Source organism: Paramacrobiotus metropolitanus, unplaced genomic scaffold (genome assembly GCF_019649055.1).
Source record: "Paramacrobiotus metropolitanus isolate TYO unplaced genomic scaffold, Prichtersi_v1.0 Parri_scaffold0000003, whole genome shotgun sequence".
NCBI lineage: Eukaryota > Metazoa > Tardigrada > Eutardigrada > Parachela > Macrobiotidae > Paramacrobiotus > Paramacrobiotus metropolitanus.
The window spans coordinates 408,643-433,723 of record NW_026570223.1 but is presented as its reverse complement, the minus strand read 5'-3'; the positions used below and the strand labels follow the sequence as shown (position 1 = coordinate 433,723).

Below are 25,081 nucleotides of genomic sequence, written 5' to 3'. Positions count from 1 at the left end.
TCTCATTGGAGTCTTTCTAAAGCGGACATGTCAAGTCCTGTACATTAAGAAAACCGGTAATCAACAGTTTTCTTAAGTCAAAACATACAATAAAAACTTTAATGAATTACTCTGTACTTAATTGCACAAGAGATAATGCTTGTGCTGCAAAGATAATTAACACTTATTTAAAAATTAATTGTGGCTTGCGGAACCATAAAAAAAATGAAAAATTAAATAAATGGGTCATACAGACAGCTGCTTACATATAATTATAATAAACAACATGCAGTATACAGTCATACATGTATCAATGGATACTACCGCTCAATCGAAATTTTTCACAGTAAAAACGTTGTAATAAAACGAAAACTTCACTTATGCTATTCTATGAAAAGGTCACCTTTTGTTTATTCTGTACTGGCTGTACTGTTGATAAAACACGAGCGGATACTGCTGTGTCAGCCGGTGCTACTTACACACGGTCCCACTAAAACAGACAAGGATAAGTGGTGACGATTTATTCAAGTTTCCGCTGGCAAACACCGGCATATACAAGTCTTAACTTTCCATCAGACGATGACACTGACAGTCAGCTTTCTCTTTCTACCTGTGTGTACGTGTATTATGTGAATCCTGTGGAGAATGGACGGGGATGATCGGCAGCGACGCCGAAGCACTCTCTGCGCGCTGTCAATGTCAACATAACTCCCGATATTGTTCATCCACCATAAGGGAAGGGCAATGTGTAATGCCGACGGTAAACAGCGCGGTCAATGTTAATCCCACCAAGTGGCTACGGGCTTTTTACCATGTAAGGAGGACTGTTTGGCTAGTGTGTCCAGTTGACGGTGTTTGATGATTAAGGAATGGATAACGCGCAGTCAGGTTAGGTTACACGGTGCGAGTGTCAGGGAGCGCTAATTAACAGTGGTCAAGGCTTTATTTATGAGGATAGTTTATCCCGCTCACATATGGCTGATTAGCCGCTAAGTTGGCTCGGTTAATCACTGCAAACTGTTACGATTTATATTTGGGTAAATACTTATGCCTGTCTAGTGAAATAAGGACATAGTCATTGTTCACATCGTCTGTTCATACCCTGGTTGTGACGACAAAAATACATAACTGAATAACAAAGTACATTATGCAACGTGTAATGCCAATTTATTTCCAAGCGCTAAAATGCGTGACCTTTTTAATCGAGGCATAGGATGCCTTTTATTAACCTTTACAATATTATTTATCAATAAACTGGCTAAAATCGGTGGAGCGCACATAAACACAGATGAATTTAAGAAGCAATGAAAGCGCCATCGCAAATAGAGCGACGCCAGGCGCTACGCTAGCGGCTGGTTCTCGACTAGGACCAGCGTAAACGTGCAATAACAAAGACCTTATCATCGCGCACCAGCGGGAAGTCGATGGGTGGATTGGTGATGACGTAGCGGCGGGCGGAACGCGGTCCGGTACCTTCGGGCTGGATGCGGCGGTACAGGCCCAGACAGATCATGCTGTAGTTGCGCAGGGCGTCGAAGAACAGATCCCCATAAGTGCCTCTCTGTTTAAGATACAATCGTTAATGGTAGAATGTTTTTTAACGGTTAATCACCACGCGCCGCTTGTTCGTTCAATAAATAAGAGCACATTATTCATTAGCGAGTAAGCTTAACCATTTTAGTATGGGGGCATTACCATGTGCCGCGCAAAGCGATAGTCTTCCAAAGATATTTGATCCACCCGGCAGCGGTCGGGATGTGGATTAACCTGCGACAGATGCGGTCCACCAATGAGACCAGTACCCTCGGCCAGGATCTGCTCCAGTTCCGGTGTCACACCGCCAAAGATCAGCGAACGTATGATGGACAGTGTGTAGGGATTGAAGAATGTCTGTGCACACAAAGCGTATTATACTTCCACTCGCCGCTATTGACAATTGTTACGTTCAGGATTACTTTAAATTTTAATTGACTGCATAAATGTTTGAAGTAACAATAAAATGGAAAAATAAAACAACGTCAGATTACAGTACTATTCCTTACCGACACCATAAGCGCCTGCAAAACACTGGTAGTAAAAGCCTGTCCACAGACAAACGGTTCCGCCATGAAGAAGTCGTTGATATCATCGTCTTCCTGATCGACAAACTGCACGTTGGAGTCATGCACTAAAACCATCAACCTCGAGCAATTAAGCGTGATCGCCGGGATTTTTTACACATGCAGGACTTCGTACCCAATTCGGTCAGGATGGGAATAGACCATCCGTGTTCCACCCCACGGAAATTCACCGGCACTTCGAAGGAGGACCGGTTCAGATTGGATGGCGAGCGGGGGTTGCCCAGCGGATGATTGTTGGGCAGGTCGCTGTTGGATGGTGCTAAGGAGCGCCGGTTACGCAGCGCCGACTGGTTGGCCGCCATTTGGTCTTAGGAGTTAAAGAATGCCGGTTAACGCAGTTTTGAGAATGATTAATTTTTGTGGTTGATGAGATTCGTAGCTTATCAGGGTATCGTGTCAATGACTGGCACAGGAATGGTCATAATTAGGCTATCAACGAATCACCTTTGGCAAGCAGGTAATTGCTGGACGCGCGGCTGCGATACGGGCTGGGCTGGCCTGTGGACTTATTCGCCTTAAAGATGGGCGCTGTTTCGGCCAGCTGGCTAGGCAGCGAACTGTCGCCAAACGGCATGGCTTTGATGGTTAGCGTCGTCAGAATCGGGTCGATGTCGGCGAGGAGCCTGTGTACACAAATTTATTGGTAAATACTTTCCCTGGTTATCAGTGCTTAAGGAAATGAAGTAGACTGTATCTGTGTGTATCAAGGAAAGGAAGCTCAAACGTGTCGAGCAAAAGGAACTGCAAGACTACTAAAATTCCGTATTCCGGTAGAACAATTTTCTTCGAGATCTGAATATCTGTTTATAAAGGACGTCCATTCCCTGCAATGCTTAAAATGTTCTAAGTTCTTACATGTCATCATGGCCACGACTAAGCGCTGCCGACAGCAGTACACACTGTCGGCACTGGTCGATGTTGACGGCACGAAGGTCTGCGCGGCTCAAATGGTGAATCTAGGAGAAAGCGCCAAAACAGTTGCAATACGTAATTTTTATTATTAAATCAGAACAACATAATCATAAGAGCAACCCTACCTTGACAACGGTGATCTTGGGAAAGTTGATAATAGCTGGCCACTCATGGATCAAGAATTTGGGATTACCGAGAATGACCACGTGCGGCAGTGCGTCATATGGGACGTTACTACAGCGCAACGGCATGATCAAGTTGTTCAGGCCCATCAGTGTGGAGTCCTCGTCGGCGAAGACGATAATGACGACGTGGTTATGGAAGTTGAGCTGGGCCGCCTCAAAACGGTTCTACCAACAAATAAATCAATTCAACTTTTGTTTCACACATACCCCCGGACGTTTACCGGCTGTTTTGGCAAAACTGTCTTGTTCAAGTAATTATTCACTTAGGACCATCAGACATGGAGAGCATACTAACAATGACTTCCGAGGTAAAAGCTCGCGGCGGACACCACCAGAACATGCCAGTAGAGTCGAAACGCGGCTCCTCACTGTATTCCATTAACTGACTCAGTTCTTCCTTAGAAGCATCGGGAGTATGCGATGTGTTGCGCGCTCGCTCCCAGTGCTCTCTGCCGAAAAATTACAACTCTTAAGTCTAAGTACAAGTCGTACCTATTGTCTAATACGTTAATTGTCTCATAGAGTATAATATTATGTTGTACATGCAATGTGTTAAGGGCAACGTATACGGCACACGAGGAACTCCTTACAGACTGCCAAAGTTGCGCATATAATAGACAATTTTTTCCTCAAAGGACGAGAATTCCAGTTCTGAACTGCTGCTGACGACCGGGGCTTCTTCGTCGATAATAGGTTCATCCTCGTCGTCGACGTAGACGATGCCGAGGTTGTAGTTCGTCATGGATGTCTCCGCATCCTCCAGCCGTTCCGAACCATAGGCCTTTTCGGCAGCAATGTTTTTGGTTAATCCATTGGGTACTAACCGTTTGCCGATCCGTGTGCCGCGTCGTTTGTACAGTTTGGAACCACGCCGGTGGTCGTCAACGGAGAGCTTTTTACTGCCTGCACGCTCTTCAAGAGACAAGCTCATACATCACGTTTACAGGAAGGTAACGATAAAATTAATATCTAACCTTAGCTAATGAATTGCTGGAAAAGAATTTGCTGGCATTCCCAATTTTATGGAGTATTAACTATTAAGTATTGACTATACTAACACTATGTTACTTGTACGGTTGTACAGCACACAACCGCTTACAAAAACACTGTGCTGTGTACCTTTTGTCTGAATGTGTTCGCACTGGCACGGCTTGATAGCGTCGGGATCCGCAACATCGGCGTGACACATGGAGCAGTAGTAGAGAACCCTTAAGTAAAAATTCCCCTTCTCCACAAAACATTTATATAAAATAGCGCTGTTTGTGAATACTGTCTACAAACTGTATTTAACAGTACATAACAAAAATACACGATATTTTCGATATTTCAATGAAGTACTGTTCCCTGCACATCAAGATAGCAATAGTGGTGTTTATTGAAATCTTATTATTTTTCAAGTCGAGTTTTACGTAAGGAATATGTTGATCTGCATTGCAAGAGCAGCTAGTAGGTTGTTTAGCACGTAATATTAAGTGATTGTATCTTGACTGGGCAAGCGCGCAGTCTGCATTTACCGTTGCACTTGCTGCGCTGAATCAGCAACAAAGCAGCCACTGGCGCCGGTACGAATAACGTAGCTGGGATGGGGATTAACGATGACCTGGCTGAGTTCGTTACCGGCCGTTTCAATGGAGACAGCAAAGAGAAGAATATGCAAGCGCTCACAGCAGATTCTGCAAAAAAAAAACCAATTTCATGCAGCAAGAAAATCTATTGTTGAAGGCGTACTTACTCGACAGCTTTGATAAAGGGAAGATTAAGGAAAGAATTGCTCAGTCTCTCCGTGTACATTTCCATGCCGGCTCTGCAAACGCATTTGTGTTAATAATTAATAAATTGACATCACATCGAGTGTCAGCAGTATCATACATACCCGGCCAAGTAGTTCTCCATGTATTCGGGCTAAAAAAATTTACAAGGAATGACAACTGAGAAAGAGCGTTGTAGATGCCGCTACCTACGCAGCTTCGTCCCGATTCCCCGGAGCGCGCGGCAAACATGTTGGACAACAATGTTGAAAAGCCGGGTGCGATGCAGCTCTGCGCGATTAGTCCTAGTTTGATTTCCGGCAAGCAGATGACATCGTCGCCCCCCATCGGGTCCCAGTTAGGGATGCTGGTGAGGTATGTCTACAGTGTCACAGAATTTAGAATTTCTGCTAACCGGGATAGTAAATTTTCAGTGGCGAAGTCAAAAAGCTAGTGCTGTGTAACGCAACGTAACGGACAATGTTATATTCTGCAGCTGATTATGATGTATCTGTAGTCGGCATACCTTGCTGCGATACTGCAGGAGCTGCATGATCACCCGCACTTTGGGATGGTAGTTCTTGACGGCAACCACACACATAATATTACTGCTATCCTCGGCGTCAATATCGGCTGCGGTCTTGTTGGCTAAAATCATACACGCGTCGGCTTCGTGCAATTTAGCTCGCCGCAGATCCTCCAGTTCCAGTACCGAGCCCTGTAGGTAGCCGATACGCCAGGTGTTGCGCTTGAGAAAACGCGTAAACTCCAGATCGGGTTCACGCCTTCGAAAAATTCATTATTTCTGTATGTTATAGTCTGTTGTTAAGATGGTTCACATACTCGTCCAGACAGATGATTTTGATATCGTGTACATCGCGATCCGGATGGAAGAGTTCCATAAAAAGTGAGTACACCGAGTCGAAGGAGACGTCACCGCACACCACAATGTGCCTGTCCAGTTACAAAGTTTATCACACTGTGAACTTTACTAAGCCATAACTTAAAAAGATGGATTTTTGTCACATAAACCTTTACTAACAATGTCTTAAAGTAACGGTACGGTTTAAAATTTCCTTATCCACCTTTCGTTATGTACGGCTCGATGCTCGCCGGCCCACTTTTTTCGCGATCCCATCATGTCTTTTACATCCGGTATGGCAAAACAAATGACAGCCTAGAAATATTTCAAGTTCTAGTTAGCAAGGACCCCGACAAAAATTCTCATGGTTAATTTGTTAGTTTACCAAAACGATGAAGACAAGAATGCAGTTGCACAATTTGGCGAGGATCGTCTTGGGATTGGTCTCCGAACCGCCGATGGTCGACATGGTGGTGAAGGCGAAATAGCAGTATTCCCAGTATGATACGCGCTGGCCGTTGTAATCGGTGAAGAAGAAGTCACCCGAAGCGTCCAGCTGTAACCACATATGCCCGGTACTGCAGGTTACGGGACCATGCATAGCTGCCATTCGTTTACCAAATGAAAGAAGCCGCCAGCTGCCAGTAAAATAGCGATCCATGTTAATCCCAGTTGCAGGAGTTTGATGTGGGGTGGAGATTTTAGAATGCGCAGTGCCGCTAAGAGTGTAGACACTTTGCGTAGATAGATCACACGGAGAAATCGCAGACCTGTGGAGTTGAACGTTTAATGATAACCAAGGAAGAAGCAAGGGGCGACAGATGAGCGTAACGTACCAACCCAGCGCCGGTCTAATATCAGTCCGACGAAAGCCGGCGGAACGGTGAAATAGTCGATGATGCTGTATAGATCAAAGATCATGATGATTTTCTCTTCGGACGCCCAAAACTGCACAACGCACTTTGCATTAGTATCCCATAATTTCATGACTAAAATAGTAACAAGTTAGTGAGCGTAATTAAGTGTCATCCCCACGTACTCGCATGATAAAATGGAAGAGAAAGAAACAGTTGAAGGCGAAGTCCACTTGCTGGCTGACATTCCGCATAAACGGCCGACAAATCTCCACATCGACAATTTTACTACATTCACGGACAAACCGCGTACAACAAAAATGCCCCGACACTGTGCGGATCACAGGACATGCAGTTACTGTACCTCGTTGAGACATCTTGGTAATAGATGAACAGCGAGCCCATACTGAAGCAGAACTCCAGCAGCAACTGGAAATATGATTGTTGTGTTATGAAACCCCAGTGTGTACCTCCAGTGTTTAAGTACGTAAATCCTACCATAAGTTTGCCGGCAAAATAACGTGGATTGACCACATGGTCAGCAAAATTGCGAATGAGCAAAACGACAATGTTATCCTCCACCATTTGCATATTCTTGAACCACCGCCATACCTCTCCGACACGCCACGATGTTACTAGGACAAACAGGAGATAAATTTTATTACTAGAAAAATGCCCGTTTAAAAAGTACATTTAATGTTAATAAATGCGCATTTATTGTTAAATCTACATTAAATTAAAACCTTTTTCGGATGAATTGGAAATCACCAGAATGTACTTGTGGAAAGAAAGCTTGTGCAAGTCAAACATTTTACCGCTTTTTAAATTTTAAAACCTGCTAACAAGCTGGACAAAAATATCACTTGAAAAAAATAAGTGCATGATTAAATCATTATTAATAATTCAGAGTCGAACAATTGTTGTCTTCACACATTTTTACTGAGGTCAATTTTTTTTGTGAAATACTGGAAAGCATGGACGCTGCCAAGCCGTTGAATACCTTTGGGTCCATATCGTTGTTCACGGTTAATAACAATGCTGGTCTTGGCCATGCCCTCCATTCGTCGTTTGTAGGCGAAATAACGAGTGAAACGGAAGACCAGGACAAAAAATGCCAGGATGAAGGGCGTCAGGATGCTGGAGAGAAGGAAGATCCACCATAGTCGCGGCTTCCCCAGCACAACGCAGGGGGCGTTGTAGCTGCAATATATTAAAGTACATCACGTATTCGATAAGGGTTCAGATTATTTATCTACGTACTTGGCCACTTTATCCATGGACTGCATTATTTTTGTCACCGGGGAAGACAAAAACGTCCCGTTTGGTTCGCTAGAATTTGTGGTGAATGTCAGATGTCCATGTTAACTGTATACAACAGGCGTGCAATCCCCGACAGCGTGGTAGTGAACACTATACTAAACACCTGCATTTTGCAATTTTGGTCGTGTTTCGTGCACATTCATTCTGCAGCCTGCAGGCGTTCGCACTCGCAGTAGCTGTAAAATTATTTACGCGCCTAAGGGCAAAATGAAAACACGGTGTATTTCAGAATGAAATATGAAGTTCTTAACATTAAGCCGGTATGCCGGCGCACGATGACAGAAAACGACCATTACCGGATGCAGCGGTCGAATGAAGTAATTGCCGCCCTGGCGGTAAAAGGAAGACGTCCCAGATTTACCAGAATAGCTAGACGAACGTAGCTGCCTGCCGGCGGTGGATCCTTGAGCGGTTACCACTTAGCCGACGCACAAAAGCGGCGTCCTGATATTTCATAAGCAGGGCGACATGACGAATTTACGTGACTTTGCCGTTGCTGTCCCTTAGACCCTTTTTGTTCTGTAACACACGACTGCCCAACGTTTGATAAAATTACGGTCAGATAGTACAGGATCGTGAAAGTGTCATCGTACGTGATCTGAACTATGGATGTCATTTTTTACACTTTTTTTCAAATTTGCAGTCTGAAAAAAGCACATCCACTTTACAAACAATCCATTCCATACAACGAAAGCGAAGGCTTTTTAATGAGCGTTATCGAAGATAAAGCGGTTAATTAGAAGCGAGCGGCCTCCTCCTTTCATCATCTTCACCGGCACCAGCTTAATGCACCGCGTCTGATTTATTGGCCAGCGCCCAGCTGCAAGATTCTCCCTCGGACGTGTTAATTACCTTGTCGTGTTAATTACTGATTATTGTCTAGTTGCAGCGTTGGTGTGAATTTGCTTCAGAAGACGTGACCTTTCGGTGTTTTCAACTTACTCAAGTAAAGTTCTTATCGACTTTTAGTTTCATTCTTTGGTGCATGTGAATAGATAGTTATATGCAGATAAGGTTTTCCTTTCATCGACGGCTATATTTGTTATTGGTTTCATCAGTTATTTTCGTTTTGCGTTGTATTCAAATCGTCATTATGCCACCTAAAAAGCCTATCGTCGGTGGTGTTGCCAAGAAAGCTTCTACGCGACGCAACGCAGGTTTAAAAATCACCTCTTCTGTTGATTCCCGTGCTGATGCATTGGCGGAGCTAATTGTCAAGCATAAGCAGCTATCTGAGGAAATTGCCAAGCTGACGAATGATTCTGTTTCCCGTTTATCATCGGCTTCTCCGGTTCACAATGCCACGAACGCCGGTACTCAGATTGCTGCAGGTAATGGCAGTGTAGTTTACGTTCCAACCGGGAATAGTAGTTCACAATTCTTTGACCGTTCGGGTCTTAAGCTGTCCTCTCAGCATGCTATCCCGTCAGCCGATATCAGTGATTTGCCTTCGGTGTCAGACAAGTTGGTTCCCTTGTTGTTTGACCACTCTGTCTTTATCGATTTTCTCGAGCTAATGCCTGTTACGCATGCGACTGATTTTTCATCGCCGAAAATACGCCGAGATGATTTGGGTCATGTGTCTATCGTAAGCTCTGCAAGCCGACGGGCTTCATCTATGACCTTTGCGCAGTGGGTCCGAGCTTATCATATTTTCTTCCGTTATCGGACTTATAACCGGCCTGAGTTTGTTGCTCCCATGATGAAGTATTTGGATTTAATTGCCAGATTTGTGGATCCCAATAAGTCAACTCAGTGGCTTGATTATGACATCCGTTTCCGCATGTTTGCCCGTATGAATCCTACGGTGCCGTCTATTTGGTCCATCACTCATAATGACATTTACCGCGAATGTTTTCTGCAAAATTTTGGAAACTATCGCCAACCCGCTCAAGCTACTCCACCTGCCGGGCGTTTCCCACCTGCTGGCTATTGTTGCTACAAATGCAATGTTCCCGGTCACTGGATCCGGAACTGTCCGTTACGTCTTCCTGAATCATCATCTTCCGTCGGACAAGATCAGCAGCTTTTTCGAGGGCGCGGCGAGAGGGATGACCCTCTCTGTTCTCAGTGGCAGCGAGGATTTTGCTCACCACCGTGTCAGTACGGTAAACTGCACCGTTGTTCCGCCTGCGATTCCGGTGCCCATGGTTTACGCACGTGCACAAAGCGACTCAACATTGGTGAAGCCGCTACCAACCGGATCGACACCTCTTAGACCTGAGGCATTTCAGCGTCTTCTGGTTAATCATCCTGATCGGCGCTTTGTAAGTGGCATTGTTGACATGTTATCTAATGGTGCCGATTTAGGCTACTTTGGGCCTGTATGTTCTCGTTTCACGCCTAATGCTAAATCTGCTTGTGAAAATCAACCGCTTATTGAAAAGTCTGTACAAAAAGAAATAGTTCTTGGCCACACGGTTGGCCCTTTTTCAACTCCACCTTTCCGCGTTTTTTCGGTTAGTCCCCTCTCTGTCATCCCGAAAAAACCCGCCGGTCATCGCATTATTTTGAATCTCTCCAGTCCTGATGGTCATAGTGTGAACGATTATATTGATGGCAATGCCTATACCGTGTCGTATTGTGCGATTGATGATGCAGTTGAAATGTTAATTAATACCGGTGTCGGCGCAGTTATGGCCAAGCAAGATATCAAGCATGCATTTAGATTAATCCCTGTCAGACGTGATGACTGGCATTTGCTTGGTTTTAAAATTGGTCCTAATTACTTTTATGATATCGTCTTGCCCTTTGGGTGTCGTTCATCTCCTCGTTTATTTTGTCTAGTGTCTGAAGCGATTCACTGGATTGTCGCTAATCGCTCGAAATTAAGTTCTTTTTTGCATTATGTTGATGATTTTTTATTCATTGCTCGGGCTTTGGCTGGCTGTGCGGCTTTAGTTGATATTATGATTTCTGTGTGTGATGAGTTGGGTGTACCCTTATCACCCGATAAAGCCGTAAATCCGTGCACATCCCTCCCGTTTTTGGGTATCCTGTTGAATTCTGTTGAACAAACTTTGTCCCTTCCAGCTGGTAAATTACAAGAGATCATGTCGTTGGTTAAGCAGTGGCTAAGTAAATCGTGCTGCACTAAACGCGAATTACAAAGTTTAATTGGATCGTTACAGTTTGCTGCTAAGTGCGTGCCGGCCGGTCGCTTGTTCACCCGCCGTTTGATTCACATTTTGTCATGTTCTAATGGAACTGAGATCTTATTAGACAAAAATGTCCGTGATGATTTGCTCTGGTGGAACAAATTTTTGCCGCAGTGGAATGGCACTGCATCGTTTTTGGCAGTCAAGTGGTCGTTACCTGATATTATACACCTGTATACCGATGCTGCAGCCGGTACGGGTTGTGCAGCTTATTATGATGGACAGTGGTTTGCTTTACAATGGCCATCCCCGCAGTTTATGGAACAATGTATAGCATTTTTGGAAATACTTCCAATTCATCTGGCATGCATCGCTTGGCGTGATCGTTTTCGTGGTCGAAAAATAATGTTTCATTGTGACAATTTAGCGGTTGTTAACTGTTGGTCTTCGTTAAATTCTAAAAACCACCTCATTTTGCACGTTATGCGTAAAATCTTAATGACTGCCGCTTTGGCTAATTTCACCGTTACTATCAAACACATCCCTGGAATCGATAACTCTATAGCCGATTCTCTTTCTCGCATGCAGTTTGAACGATTTCGTAAACTGGCACCGTCTGCTTCTCTTACTCCGGTTTGCATTCCTAATTGTTGGCATGACCTTTTACAGATGCAACCGCCTGGCAGTTAATGCACCATCATATCTCAGCGTCTACGCGCCGCACCTATGAGTCGGCTGTGAAGCAGTTCGCGCGTTTTGTTGGCTCTCCATTGGATCAAATTGTCATTTCTGAAGTTGTCGTGTTGAATTTCATTGCACATCTTTTTCGTCGCGGTCTGAAGTTTGCCTCTGTTAAAACCTATTTAGCCGCTATTTCGAATTTCGCTGTTGAGCACGGCAGTATTGATCCATCTTCATCAGTTCGCATATCCCATGCTTTAAAAGGTTATCAGCGGCTACTTCCAGTGGCAGTCGACAGTAGACGGCCGGTATCTCTGGACATTATGCGCATTCTCAAATGCCGGCTACGATCATCCACGTTATCGCATTATGATCAAATATTATTGTGGTGCGCCTTTTGTTTTGCGTATTTCGGGTTTTTACGTGTCTCCGAATTTGCAGTTTCGTCTGTTTATTACAGCCATTTTATCCAGTTGCGCCATGTGTTTTATGATGGTGTTCAAGTTATGCTTAATATCCCCAGTTCGAAGACTGATCAGTTTGGGTGTGGTTACACTATCTCTTTGAAATCTACCGGACGATCCGTATGCCCCGTTCGGGCGTATTCAGAATTTATTTCAGTTCGTGTTTTCAGTACCCCACTATCGGCATTTTTTATTTTTTCTGACGGTACCGTTTTGTCGCGCTTATATCTGGAGCAATCGCTCCGGAAGTTGTTGCCAGATTATCCTTCTGTGCATACTCATAGTTTTCGCATCGGAGCCGCGTCCTCAGCTCTGGCCAACAACGTGCCGTATCACGAAGTCCAAGCCGCTGGCCGTTGGAAATCATCGGCGCTGGATCGCTACGTTCGCAGCAATATCATTATACCACCACTATCCTTTTATTGATGGCTGTTTGGGGGTTGTTTGGGGCGTTTGTTCTGGTTGTTTTCAGTCTGTCGGCATATGTTTCAGTTTCTGTGTTCCCCAGTTTTAACCCGCAAATCAATAAAATCCTGACGTGTCTTACAGTGCAGTTTCGGCGAGCGTCACGAATTAATGAGCGTTATCGAAGATAAAGCGGTTAATTAGAAGCGAGCGGCCTCCTCCTTTCATCATCTTCACCGGCACCAGCTTAATGCACCGCGTCTGATTTATTGGCCAGCGCCCAGCTGCAAGATTCTCCCTCGGACGTGTTAATTACCTTGTCGTTTTCCATGCGTGTGGCTGTGCCTATATAAATGCTGCGAGTAACGCAGTCTAAGAATTATTGTCTAGTTGCAGCGTTGGTGTGAATTTGCTTCAGAAGATCTTCCCCTCCCGCCCTCTCCTCTGGTTTCTTAGATGGGGCGTTTGTTCTGGTTGTTTTCAGTCTGTCGGCATATGTTTCAGTTTCTGTGTTCCCCAGTTTTAACCCGCAAATCAATAAAATCCTGACGTGTCTTACAGTGCAGTTTCGGCGAGCGTCACGAATTAAATACAAGTTTACAAAAGCAGCTAACTACAGTAAGCAAGCTATCGGACTAGGAAGCGACACAACGCATTAAGTGAGTCAATCTGCACTGACATTCTCTAGATCTAGATTCCAAATTTCCTAACACCTATTTCTTTACTTTTGTGCCGCTTTCCATTCATCGACGTTTTGGCCAGCAATCCTCAGTTCCACCCAGCCCACATTATGTTCTCGACCGGCCACACTGACGGTATGTCGTCCAGCACGCAGTGCGCCGTAGGTGGCCTCCTTATAGCCTCCATCAATATGTGCTTCCACTGGCAAACCACGCCTCAAAATATCGGCGGACCGAACTGCCATGTGCTGACGGGAAGCCTCACCTTCCTCCCTTTCTTTCTCCACTTCATACTCCCCATACATGGCACACTCATTATCTTTTGTGACCTCTGCCGGATAAAAGTAGTCGTTGTTGTACAAGACGAAAACCTTCTCCATCCGCTTGTAAACATACTTGGACGCGAACGGGCACATTATGCACTGTCGAGGTTTCTTAGGGAATTTCGGCGGTCCTTCCTTGGCTGTTTCTCCGTCTGCCTTATGTTTTTGTAGTAAAACTGTACGCATTTCTTCAAGACTCAGTAAACCACTCTAAAAATACAGAACGCATTATTTTCAGCCGGACAGAATTAATGATCAATAAGATCTACCAACCTTAACCGGCCCGCTAGTTAGCTGAGCGTCAGTCAGCAGCGGAAAGCGAACCAGAAAGAATGCCGGACCCAATATCATGCGGCGATTAGCAACTGAAATTGGCAGATTCTCGCTAATGCAGCCGGCTTCCGCCCATCTACGCACAAAACATCGAATTCAATAAAATGGAGCATAAGGTTAAACGCAGACAGCCGATGCGCAATCATTGGTTATTAGTACAAGTACTCATTTAGTAGCAAAAGAGAAGGGACGACGCAAACGGTACATAACGAGAGCGCCACATACTTTTCGACAGCCCTGTAGACGGCGTTCTCCTCCGCTGACAGTGTGTTGCGCTGCAGAATCCTCTCCAACGTTGTCCGCTCCAACTTGTTGAAATACTCTGACTGGAGAACATTCACGCTGAACACATCTATGATGTCCCAGCACTTCTCCATCACGACATCACAATCCGGAGTCCAGCGTTGCGCCTGTAGTGAAATGACACACTGACTAAGCTTGTCAGAACATTGCCCTGCGCATGGGAAAACTCATATATCCAAACAAAAAGATCTGTGAGACTTCTCTATACTGTACAGATACATGCAGAAGTATCGTCAGTCGAATTTGACAAGCAGAAATGTGGCATTCACACTGTCACACACAACACGAAGAGTGAGTGTCTGCAAGGAAGAACCTTGTGTTTCAAAGTGAACCAGCACAGGCTGAAAATGTTGCTGGCTCCTGGCGGCGCCAATGTTTGACTTGAGGCTTGGGTCGCACAAACAGAATTATTAAAGTATTTACACTAACATTTTCTAGATACATCAGGCAGTTATCGGCGTTTAAGCCGTCGCGAATGAAATCCGTGCAGAGCTCAGCCAGCCATGGCAAGTCATACTTATCAGCGCAATACAGTGTCTGCAAAGCATTTTCCGGATTGATATCGCTTACTGAACCAGTGTAGATGTAGCTGAAATATCGGGAAAAACAATCCGAATTAGACGTGCACAGAGAAAGAAATCGGTGACTAGAGGTGCGTACCTGAGCATATTGCTAAAAGCGTCGGAAGGAATATCCGGGATATCGATGGCGGTGTCACCCTTCTCGGCCAAGCTTCCGTAAAACATGGTATGAAATACGTCGCTGCTGATGCTGAGAGCCAACCTATCGAAAAACCAGTGTTGCGCATTATGCCAGCAAGGCAACTACATCACGGCTGTTCGCACAAGACGAGACTCTGCTGAGCCGCACTCACTTATGTGCGTCCAATATTTTTACTGATCCGAATTGGCGTCCAACTGCGAACTGCACATCGCACAAATCGTTCTTCGACAAGGCATCCTTCCAGCGATCTGTAACCTGGGAGATCGTACCTCGGCGTTGGGAACTCGCGAAGGATGCGGACGTTTGCGTCATAATGGCAGTACCAGTAAGCAGGGACTGGGTGATATGGTCATATAGCCGTTGAAATGCAGAGGTACCAAGTTTGGCACAGACAAATAAAGTCGCAACGAAGTATAAGCCTTAAGCCTTTAACACACCGGACCTGTCGCGACTGCCAATTTCTGCTCAAAAATCAAAACCCTACCCGTACTCTTCCTTTTGAAGATAAACTCCTGTTGTTAACAGGCTGTTAATGTTCTACGTCTCGTCCGCCGTGTGGGGGAAACTGGAGAAGCTGCTAACCGGAAGCACGAATAAAATGCGTGAACGCGAATGCGTCAAGCACCGCTGATCGCTCCAGCCGCACAGATAACCCCCTTATTTTGATTCAGTGGAAGCAAAACAACAAGCAAAAGACAACATGTCCACGGCAGGTGGGAAAAAATTTGTCTATGTATAGACCAATCGTCGTAATCGAGAAGCGAATAAATGCGTAAATGAGAACTCGTGAGGCTGCCGAAGAATGAACAAACGCAAGACGGATAGCGAGCGTACTGCGTCACAAAATGTGCAGAAAGCGGCTGACAAAGACGCTAACAAAGCGGGTGCTACCGCCAGCCATCAAAGCGCCGACAGCGGCCCGGTTGGACAACCAATGCGCTATGCAGAAGGAGAGGGAGGAGTCGTCGGCTTAGCAATGGTAACGTCATCGGTTAACTTGATAACAAAGCTATGAACCAATGGAACAACTCTCAGCAAAACGTATTTTAGCGACAACAGCAGTATTTTAGTGGCAAAAAGCCATTATGTGCAGTTAAAATGTATTTCTATCGAAAGCAGTAATTAGTCGTCGGGAAACGCCGAGATGTCTAGTTCATCTTCGCCATCCAGGTAGATTTCATCAACACCGCATACGATATAATTTGTGGCGCCACAGTAGAAGACCAACTAAACATACAATTATTCCATTGAACTTCCTTAATCCGGTGACTGATTGACAACTAACCGATATCTTCCCGGTGTCGGTGATAGTCAGTGTGGTTTGTTGCCAGGTTGGATTAGGCGACCCCTGGTGGCGCCAGATATTGATACCTTGCTGTCCAGTGGCGTCAGCTACCCGCAGACCGAGATACGATACCCCGCTGCCGGTTCCGCGTTTGTAGTACCAAAAGGTCAAATTTCGCGGACGCCGATTATCGAACTGCTGAGATTCCAAAAGACCTTGCGTCAGATCGGAGGCAGAGCTGCCCCGAAATGCCACAAACCAAGCATCTGCAAAAGCATTTAGGCAACCCAACTAAAACAGTACGATCTGAGTTGTCATGACGCAAACTAGCGAAAGTGGAAAACGTTTTTTACCGGCAACTTGATGCGAAGCGGTCGCCGGCAGGTTCGCCACGCCGGCATCCTCCGTGCGGTTCCAATGGCCCTCGGAAGAAGGATGTGTCCGCCAGCCGCACGTGTCGAAATTAAATGAACAGGTGACATGCTCATCCGTCACCGCTGGACGTGGTGTGGTGGTAGTGCGCGGTGTCGTCGTCCGCGGGGTGGTTGTTAGCCGTATCGGTTGGCTACCGTACTCCACGTCCCCTTCTGGAAGCAAGGCTATCTGGTCCAATCCGAAACGGCGGATACTCATTACGCCAGCTCCAATAACAATCTGCCGCTCGAAAAACTTGTATAAATTTTGATAATTACATTCCTGAGTTAGTTTCAGACTCTAGCGCCCGTGATGACGTGCAGGTACAATCGAAATAAAATGCATTGGTGAGACTTACGCTGAATTCCCGGTCCAGAATGTCGAGTACAACATTCTTAACAATCCATCGGTTAAACCCATTGACAATATCTCGCATTATGGTAGTTTGTTGCCCATCAGCGAAATTTAATGTGACATAAACGCCGTCGCCCATTGGTGCCGTGTTAAACACATAGAAGCGTAATATAGCCCGCTGACGCAGTGTTATGGGCGATGATACCAAATGGGCGCGTTCTGCGACAGTTTTCATATTCCCTTGCGCAAATAAAAAAACTCCTAAAAAAGATCTTTGTAACGTCACATTACTGATTATATACAGATACAGGCAGTCGTCATACCATCGGTACTAGCCACTCCGCTGATTGGTCGCGGCGCAGCCTGAATGAGATTGGTTCGATTCCACTGGAAGTCTTCGTCGGTCTCAGTTGTCCATCCACACAAATCATCGGCAAAATCACAGCTAAGAAGATTATCTGGCAAAACCATTGGTGTCGTAGGACCTGCCGTTGTGGTGGGAGCCGCGCTAGGTACAATATCGGATGTCGTTGGAAAAACAACCGGCGAACCTACAACAAACTTAAACAGTTGTGCTCGCCATTTTTTCCGGTGGCTTGCACGACAATCTTACACTTACCATTCTCGTCTCCATTCCACAGTACTTCATCGATTGCAACGTAATCGTTTCCTTCTAAGTCAGCGGCAAACCTCAACTAATCCCAATAATTACAACGGTTTACAGCGTCATATTGTGCTGAATAAAGATGTCGAAACATCGTCATGATTCCCACGGTTACCTGCTCTGCCGAAGCTGGAATGGTGACATGTGCTTGTTCCCACAAATCGCCAGTACTCGTTAATCCCAGTGTTTCGGTACCGGCAACCATTCGGAGTTTTGTTTGGTGGCTGGTGAAATCATAGGAGCCGATGTTGTACCAAAAACTCAGCTCGCTTGGGTCGCTTGATTGGAAAGACGGCGACTGCAAGCACGCCGTGACGACGTCGGCTTGGCTGGCGACACCCCGAGCCATGGCGAAAGAATCGTCTGGTAAAATATTCCATAAGTAACTGGTTACAGAATTTACAGAATTTGGTAGTAAAATTTCGTACCGGAAGAAGCTTCCGGGGCACCGGGTAATCCCAGTCCGATACTCATCCCGTGTTCGAGATTCCACTGTAGTTGGCCACAGTCCTCTGAGTTTTGCCAAGCGCACATACCGGAGCGAAATGTACAAGACACCAAACGATCGAGAGAACTGGACTGTAGTGTTGTCGTTGGGGGATCGGTTGGAGTTGTTGGAAGAATGATTAAACCTGATAGTAAAAGCATGTAAAATATACTTTCAAGTTTCAGCGATATAATTAAATTTGGTATGCAAAAGTACCATCATATAAATTAGCGATAGTAGAAAATACGTTTCCCGCTGGCAGTTATCTGTAGTTGTTACTTGTGATCTTACCTTCCCTATTAAGGACAATGCCAGCCACTGCAGCATAAACTTTTCCGTTACCAGTTCGCAATCGAAATCTAATCTAGAGAACACATTACATGGGCAACAGTCATTATAACTTGTTGAATCGTGGTGGTAAAACGCACCCGAAAGCGATTGCGTGGCTGCAAAGTTAGGACGATATTCTCCGACCACGTAAATTGGTCGCGTTTGGAGTAGATAAGAACTTCTTCGGACCCGTCGGTGGGAACAATGTATACCAGAATGTAGGGATTATTATTGGACAACGCAAACATCTGCTGCATGACTTTGAAGGAGAAAAGCGTGGTGAATGGCAGCGAAGCGATCTCTTCCGAGGTCAGGTCCGCCCAACCGTCAGTGGGACTGCTCGCTAGTGCCATTCCAATGGAGCCTAGTGGCATATTTCTTATCATTCAAACGGTATACAGAAGTGCGCACTGCAAAACAGTTTTGGGTGAGCTGAAAAGCTTGCGGTTACCAGATGGTGGTTTCACACTGGGGGAGAGTGTCTGTGTTGTTGTCTGCCATATTCCTCGCGGTGTCGGTGTCCAACCGCAAAAATCCTGGTCAAACTGACAGGTAACGGCGGCTTCAACTTTTCGGGGAACCACAACGCACAACACTGCAGTTAAAATTTATAATTATGTTGTATAAACTGTCAGCCCGTTGGCTCAGCGGGTTGGTTTTGTCGTCCTGGAATTAGGTTTTGCAGCAGAGTACTACGCATACCATTTGAATTCTGCTTCGATTAAACCATTAATCTGACTTACCAAGTGCGAAACCCAGCCGAAATGGTAACCCAATCGCAGTTTTTGATTTCATGGTGTTTCACCAAAATCTACCTTCAAGTAACTGGAACGGCAGCTGCCCTTTAGTTGGTCTTCAAAATGACGAGATGTAAGAGTTTAAAAACCCGGCCGACGCGATTTTGGGTAATCGAAACAATGGGTATTATTATGGAAATGTACTGATTAGATTATGCGCATGATTATCCTCCTTATGCGATAATTTCTAAGATATGGAGCATGCATCATCATTTCTTCGGTTAGGCTTGTCTATCTTCGGCTTTGCATTTACCTGATTAGCATTTGTGATGGACTTAACCGACCGTCATAACATTTAGTTAATCGCCATTTTCTGGATAATAATTCTATATTGTTTCGTATCATCGTGTTGTACACTCGGCTCTTGAGTACATGGCACAGATCGATTAGAAGACTAACGCCATCAGCAGTAATCGGTTACAATCTTCATACAAATAATTACGCTATTAACAATAATTTGGTTGTCTAGTAAATCCACGACACCGGGACCCATTGATCTTCTAGCTCGGCGGCAGTTAATCCGCGCAGCAGCTGCTCAAAAGCACTTTCCAAATCTTCTTGGTCTAATATCAAATCCACGAGCGGTTCGTAGGTGTCCAGCAGGAGCTTGGCTTCATCCTCCAGATCCAGATTCTCCGTTACATGGTTCTGGGAAAAAATATAATTTAGCCCAAAGGTCAACATTTTTTTTGTTATTTTACAAGTTATTAGTAAATTTCAGGTTTAAGGAATTTTTTATACTGAGTCGAATGTTGCTGCCGTAATCACCTGTGAATTGACATGGGATTTTAGGTTATCGATTGTTAAGCTACGGCTTTGTCTGCGCGGCGTTCTGGCCAGTGTGCCATTGGCGATATCATCCCGGTGGCCGACCGGTTCAGCAAAATCCGCATGGGTTACGAAGACGACATAGGGAAGAAACTCTTTGTTGCGTAAGAGTTTAAGGCACTGCGTGCAAAAGTCATTTCAGCATGAAATCATTAAGAAATATATCGTACAAGCCACACCTGTGGTCCACAATCCAGGATGCACGTCTTTCCGTTGAGGATAATCAGTCGGATGGAGTCCAGTTTGGTACCGTAGTAATGCCCGTTGTACATGCCGAATTCGGCGTACTGATTGGCGCCAATGTCGCGCTTCATCTCCTCCACTGTGCAGAAATAATACTGCCGACCGTTGATTTCGTTTGGTCGCGACGGCCGCGATGTACCTAGAATCAATAACATATGAGCGCCAAATTCTGTACATGATAATTTGGTATGTTGCCCAGCCACGTTTTAAAGCGCATTTCAGAAGCAACAATAATTTATAACCATACATTTTTCTCCAAGTCCAGCTATGTTCTTGTACTACAGATACAGTATAATACTGTAATAATTGACGAGCAGTTTTTACTGGTTTGAAGTAAGCTATTATCATATTCATTTTATTGATACTCGTTAGCATCTGATGCATGTTTTTGTCATCTCCTCATTGGAATCAATGATCTCAGCCAATATCGTGCAGCTTTGCTGCTGTTCTCATCAAAACTGAATATAACAGGCGAGTTCATTGGCTACACACGACAGACAGCGGAACTCAGCACCCATGAAAAATAATACTGGTGTTTCATGCAGGAACATAATTATTTGACCGAATTTCACTAAAAATTCAAGTTGATGTTTAGCGTTTTGCCAGTAAAGGCGCTTGAAAAAATCGTTGCAACACAAAACATAAGTACTCGTATCAAAATCTTGAGTACTGGGTTCATGTCGTAATTTCGCAAACCACTATTCCTAATCATTTAGAAAAATGTACGTATATTAAAGGCCCTTACGTGGAATGGGATATCCATAGCGATCAGGAAAGGTTTTGAGCATTCTGGACAACAACTGCCGGCGCGCGTTACCCAATGGGCCAATTAGCACGAGCGTCTTGCGCTGGAATGCCGGGAGGCGCATCACTTCCTCGTACGGCAGCAGCTCATGCCGATCGATCTCTATCGAGTGCAAGAGATAAATATCAAACGTCAGAGCACAGTTATCAATCCCGCCCGTAAGTTACGTGAATTACGGCGTATTGAATGCGTATTTTTAACTGCCTGCTTTGTATCGTCCCATGAGACCACCGCGCCAGAGCGTCCTTATATAACGCTGCCTAGTAATTTCCGCTCGCGCTGGCCCTGACTAAACAATTATCGAACGGGGTCGCTTAGAGGTTTGTAACAGCGTCTCGTACCTATCCAGTTGGGCCGGTCGCCGTACAGGATGCGGTGCTTGCGCAGCATACGAAACGGATTACGCAGGCGCGGCCAGCAATGCCGGGGTTGGGCGCGGGATGCGGCGTTGCGTTGCTCCTGCATTGCCGGTGAGGGGATCAGTTTGGCCGAGCCGGTATCGTTCAGATGGCGAGCCTGTAATTAAAGAATTCTCAAAGGCATATCTAACCATGTTAATTACGCTGACTTTACTTAATCGTTTTCGCGCGATTTGCCGTAACGCAGATTCTACAGAGAAGACTTGTGTTGATACGTTTGTTTTTTAAATTCATGATGATTTTAAGTTCGAAGTTAGTGTATGTAGATATAATACTCGTACAGAAACTTTTTATGTCGAACAACTTTTAAATACTTATTTTTGCAGCAAACAGTTGGGCTAATGAAAAACGAATTCAACATACGAAGAACAAAAACCAAGGGCCGAAGCAATGAAACTGCCTATAAATAGCGAAAACATTCTTTAACGCTGAACCCGACTTAGCATATAAACAGTGTAAAGGCCGAGGAATTTTCCATTATTCTGGGATCTTCGAAACGTGTAGGTGACGCTTCTTAAGTAAAAATATCACAGTACCAAGAAAATTAATAGTTTTATGCATGGTTTATAAGACACATTTTGTTGTTACTACTCGTATTAAGTACCTGCCAAAACGCTTCCTCGTCCACATTCAAAATCTCCAATATATCTCCCTTGCCAAATGGTAAACCCAGCGCTTCAGCGGCTGGCAGCAGCGGATCACTGCTTGGCTCGTAGTTAAAGTAGGCCTTGAGGTAGGTCTGTAAAAATCACATATCAATCAATAGGGAACGCCAGCTATTTAGTGACGACTAATGGGCCCCTGTCATTTTATATAGAGCGCCGTTTAATAAAGACCTTACAGGCTGTATTTGACCGGAAGCCGTTGTCGTGGCCGGATGTAAGTGCAGGGCCGGGATAATGCGGATGATTACCGTGTCGGTCTGCGCCAGGACGGCCTGCTGGAAGGCTTCGCACGACTGCACCGGATGCCCGTTGACTTCTTTGATGATGTCACCCACGTGTAAGAGACCTATATATCCCCGGAGTATTTGTTAACCGTTGAGTAAGAAAGAGGGCTTGAATTCAGTGTATCTGTGCGGCCGGCACGCGAAGCATGGGTAGGTTAATTTAATTACCTTGTTTATCTACCGGGCTGCCAACTAAAATGCGGGCCACGACCAACTGGTTGTCGTCCACACGGACCGTCATGCCTTGCTGCAGAAAACGAGTAAAAAAATCCCAGTAAAAAATCAGTTGAGAATAGTTGACATATAATTTTTATTCATATTCAGCATCAATACGCCTGCCTTACGTTAACTCTGTAATTGAAGTCAAGCTTTAAGTACAGTACTTATCGAAAAACCATTGATCTTAAGTCGTGATACATAGTTTTCATTCAACCGTCGGTTGTTCTGAATTAAAATGAAGCGCTTGTACGGATCCTACTTAAATAATGTTGTTACAGTTACGTATCGTCCATGTGCATTGCGAATTGCGACTAATGCAATCAGGCAATCGGTTATCTAATATTAACGAGTAAACTACTCGTATTACTAGCTAATCGATTTGATCGATTTCCTTATCGTTGGTGCATTTGTTTCGAATGAAAACTGCTGAATGTTTTGAATGTTTTCATAGTAATAAGTTACTGGAACTGTCGGCCCTGATGTACATACTGACAAAAATAAATGTAACTTAATAAATTCAAGTTACTGTTGGATACTTCATAAGCCTGATATATGCATTTTTTTGCCCCATATTAGTAAGACAAAACCACTCGTGTTATTTCGCTACCGCGTATGCTTTTTTTACCAGGTTAGAGTTGCGACCACGCCGTATTCCCACCACCTTGACCGCCGAATCCTCGCCACTGATCTCGAACATGGGGGTACTGGCCGGCATGGAGCTAGTCGGTGTTCCGTTGATATTCATCAGTGCTCCGTCGTACACCACACTCTCCACGGAATCCGGTCCGGGGAACGGACACACTTCCTGCTCGAACGACTCCGCCAAATTCTCCATGAACGCCGGCTCAAAGGTTTTATTGGCTACCATATCGTGGCTTTCCATCAAGGCCTAATAAATATTTCACAAATATTTGTGTTATACAAACTAACAGTGGGTGCTTGCACTTCCTACAAACAATATCATTCATGAATTCGAAATACCGGTAAACTAAACCATTATTTTACCTAACTCCTAATTAAAACTTATACCAGACAGCCAGCCGAAAACAAAATCGTCGAGACTGCCACTCAACATGAAAATATCGTAGGCTCGCTTATGTTCTTCGGGTTACGAAAATTCCAGAGATTACAACCATTAAAACGTAACGTACATATGGTATCAGTCTTCAGTTAGTTATGTGTATACCTGAAAATCTGGACTATAGAGAATCTCCGTCAGCTCCTGTATATCCACATCCTGCTTCCTCTCCTGCCGCTCCACACTATCCCCATCCTCTCCGCGAATCTCCAGATCGGTAATCACTTCACAAACCAGATCCACCACATTGTAATTCACCGGCTCCTTGGCCTCCGCCAGCATCGCCGATCCCGGCCGTTGCCGGGCCAGATCCTGCCGGGAGAAGCTGGCCACCATCCGCCGGATGACCTCCTCGTCCATCTCCCGCTGGAAAGGTATGGCGCGCGCACGGCGGACACTTGATTAGCGATGCACAACTAGACACATGTTGTGGCACCCAAAGTACTCTAAAAGCCAAAAGTGTATTTGTTCACTGCTCAGGCCACGGCACGGGACTGTGCGGAGCTGCTGTGTGAATGGGATCCATTCTAACCGGTTGTGTGTGCTGATGCAGCTGCGCGTTGTGTTAGCGGCATATACACAGGCAGCCCGGGTGTGGAGGCGGAGTGTTGTGTGCCAGATCTACATATATACAGCGCCGGGATCGAGAATCAATCATTTGTTCTCTTATTCTCCGGATCCGATCGATGCTACAGTCGGATGGGCCTATGTGTGGGATGGTGTATGATGATCGATTTTATCCGCGTTTTCCCGCTTGTGTGCAGCATCCCCCATTTTTCAATACCGGCTCGGGGCTGCCTTAAAAGCTTTACGGGGCGTAATTGGATGGTAGTGTAAAAGCCCCTATACTTTGTCTCGCATTAGCCTATATTTTTTTCTAATGAAATTTGATGACTCAGTCGGCGGAAGAATGATAATATGACACTTTATAATAAAAGTATCGCCACTGAGTTTTCTTACGTAAGGATACTCAATTTTCTTGCCATTGTTAGCTTAGATTTCCCGGTTTAACTGGAATGCCGGTATATTGTAAACTTGTGCCTTGCTTGGTACACGGTTTTTCCAGTCGGGATTTTCTTATATCTAAATTTAATTTATTAAATTTTCTAATTTTTTATCTGTGCGTGCATATTTCCATTTATTTTATGTTTATTCCTTTATATTGTAGTTTATTTTTGTTCTGCCGTGCTCAGTATTTTCTGTTTGCTTCACAAATAAC

General features: G+C 44.9%; 4 protein-coding genes across 5 annotated transcripts; all 4 read right to left on the bottom strand.

The window, feature by feature from the left end:
* Window positions 1-1,139: 1,139 nt before the first annotated feature.
* On the bottom strand, window positions 1,140-8,063 carry LOC129593433 (calcium-activated potassium channel slowpoke-like). The gene is made up of 25 exons (XM_055489749.1): window positions 7,921-8,063; window positions 7,661-7,860; window positions 7,159-7,295; window positions 7,025-7,089; window positions 6,846-6,948; window positions 6,643-6,754; window positions 6,425-6,576; window positions 6,192-6,362; window positions 6,030-6,121; window positions 5,788-5,898; window positions 5,471-5,729; window positions 5,158-5,325; window positions 5,070-5,098; window positions 4,929-5,000; window positions 4,711-4,869; window positions 4,316-4,404; window positions 3,787-4,108; window positions 3,492-3,645; window positions 3,137-3,361; window positions 2,955-3,055; window positions 2,544-2,722; window positions 2,215-2,406; window positions 2,022-2,146; window positions 1,675-1,869; window positions 1,140-1,540 (listed from the first exon to the last, which is right to left on the bottom strand). Exons 1-25 carry the CDS (start codon window positions 7,944-7,946, stop codon window positions 1,343-1,345), a joined length of 3,636 nt encoding a protein of 1,211 aa, XP_055345724.1. The 5' UTR covers window positions 7,947-8,063; the 3' UTR covers window positions 1,140-1,342.
* A 5,128-nt stretch (window positions 8,064-13,191) lies between these two features.
* Window positions 13,192-15,634, bottom strand: LOC129593662 (BTB/POZ domain-containing protein 6-like). 2 transcript variants are annotated; one of them, XM_055490098.1, is made up of 7 exons: window positions 15,142-15,634; window positions 14,928-15,050; window positions 14,697-14,856; window positions 14,537-14,566; window positions 14,190-14,374; window positions 13,905-14,040; window positions 13,192-13,841 (listed from the first exon to the last, which is right to left on the bottom strand). In XM_055490098.1, the coding sequence occupies exons 1-7, from the start codon at window positions 15,300-15,302 to the stop codon at window positions 13,350-13,352; spliced, it is 1,287 nt and encodes a 428-aa protein (XP_055346073.1). In that variant the 5' UTR covers window positions 15,303-15,634; the 3' UTR covers window positions 13,192-13,349. The 2 variants fall into 2 exon arrangements, with proteins under 2 accessions (XP_055346073.1, XP_055346081.1); XM_055490106.1 differs by lacking the exon at window positions 14,537-14,566.
* Window positions 15,635-15,763: 129 nt separating this feature from the next.
* On the bottom strand, window positions 15,764-19,422 carry LOC129593653 (MAM and LDL-receptor class A domain-containing protein 1-like). The gene is made up of 12 exons (XM_055490086.1): window positions 19,268-19,422; window positions 18,976-19,119; window positions 18,623-18,888; window positions 18,486-18,558; window positions 18,136-18,339; window positions 17,823-18,070; window positions 17,663-17,738; window positions 17,367-17,594; window positions 17,048-17,304; window positions 16,629-16,929; window positions 16,276-16,541; window positions 15,764-16,217 (listed from the first exon to the last, which is right to left on the bottom strand). The coding sequence occupies exons 1-12, from the start codon at window positions 19,317-19,319 to the stop codon at window positions 16,113-16,115; spliced, it is 2,220 nt and encodes a 739-aa protein (XP_055346061.1). The 5' UTR covers window positions 19,320-19,422; the 3' UTR covers window positions 15,764-16,112.
* Window positions 19,423-19,635: 213 nt separating this feature from the next.
* Window positions 19,636-24,388, bottom strand: LOC129595194 (protein PALS2-like). The gene is made up of 10 exons (XM_055492124.1): window positions 23,971-24,388; window positions 23,410-23,673; window positions 22,734-22,812; window positions 22,458-22,627; window positions 22,221-22,355; window positions 21,539-21,713; window positions 21,138-21,299; window positions 20,329-20,531; window positions 20,090-20,269; window positions 19,636-19,969 (listed from the first exon to the last, which is right to left on the bottom strand). Exons 1-10 carry the CDS (start codon window positions 24,220-24,222, stop codon window positions 19,787-19,789), a joined length of 1,803 nt encoding a protein of 600 aa, XP_055348099.1. The 5' UTR covers window positions 24,223-24,388; the 3' UTR covers window positions 19,636-19,786.
* Window positions 24,389-25,081: the final 693 nt, after the last annotated feature.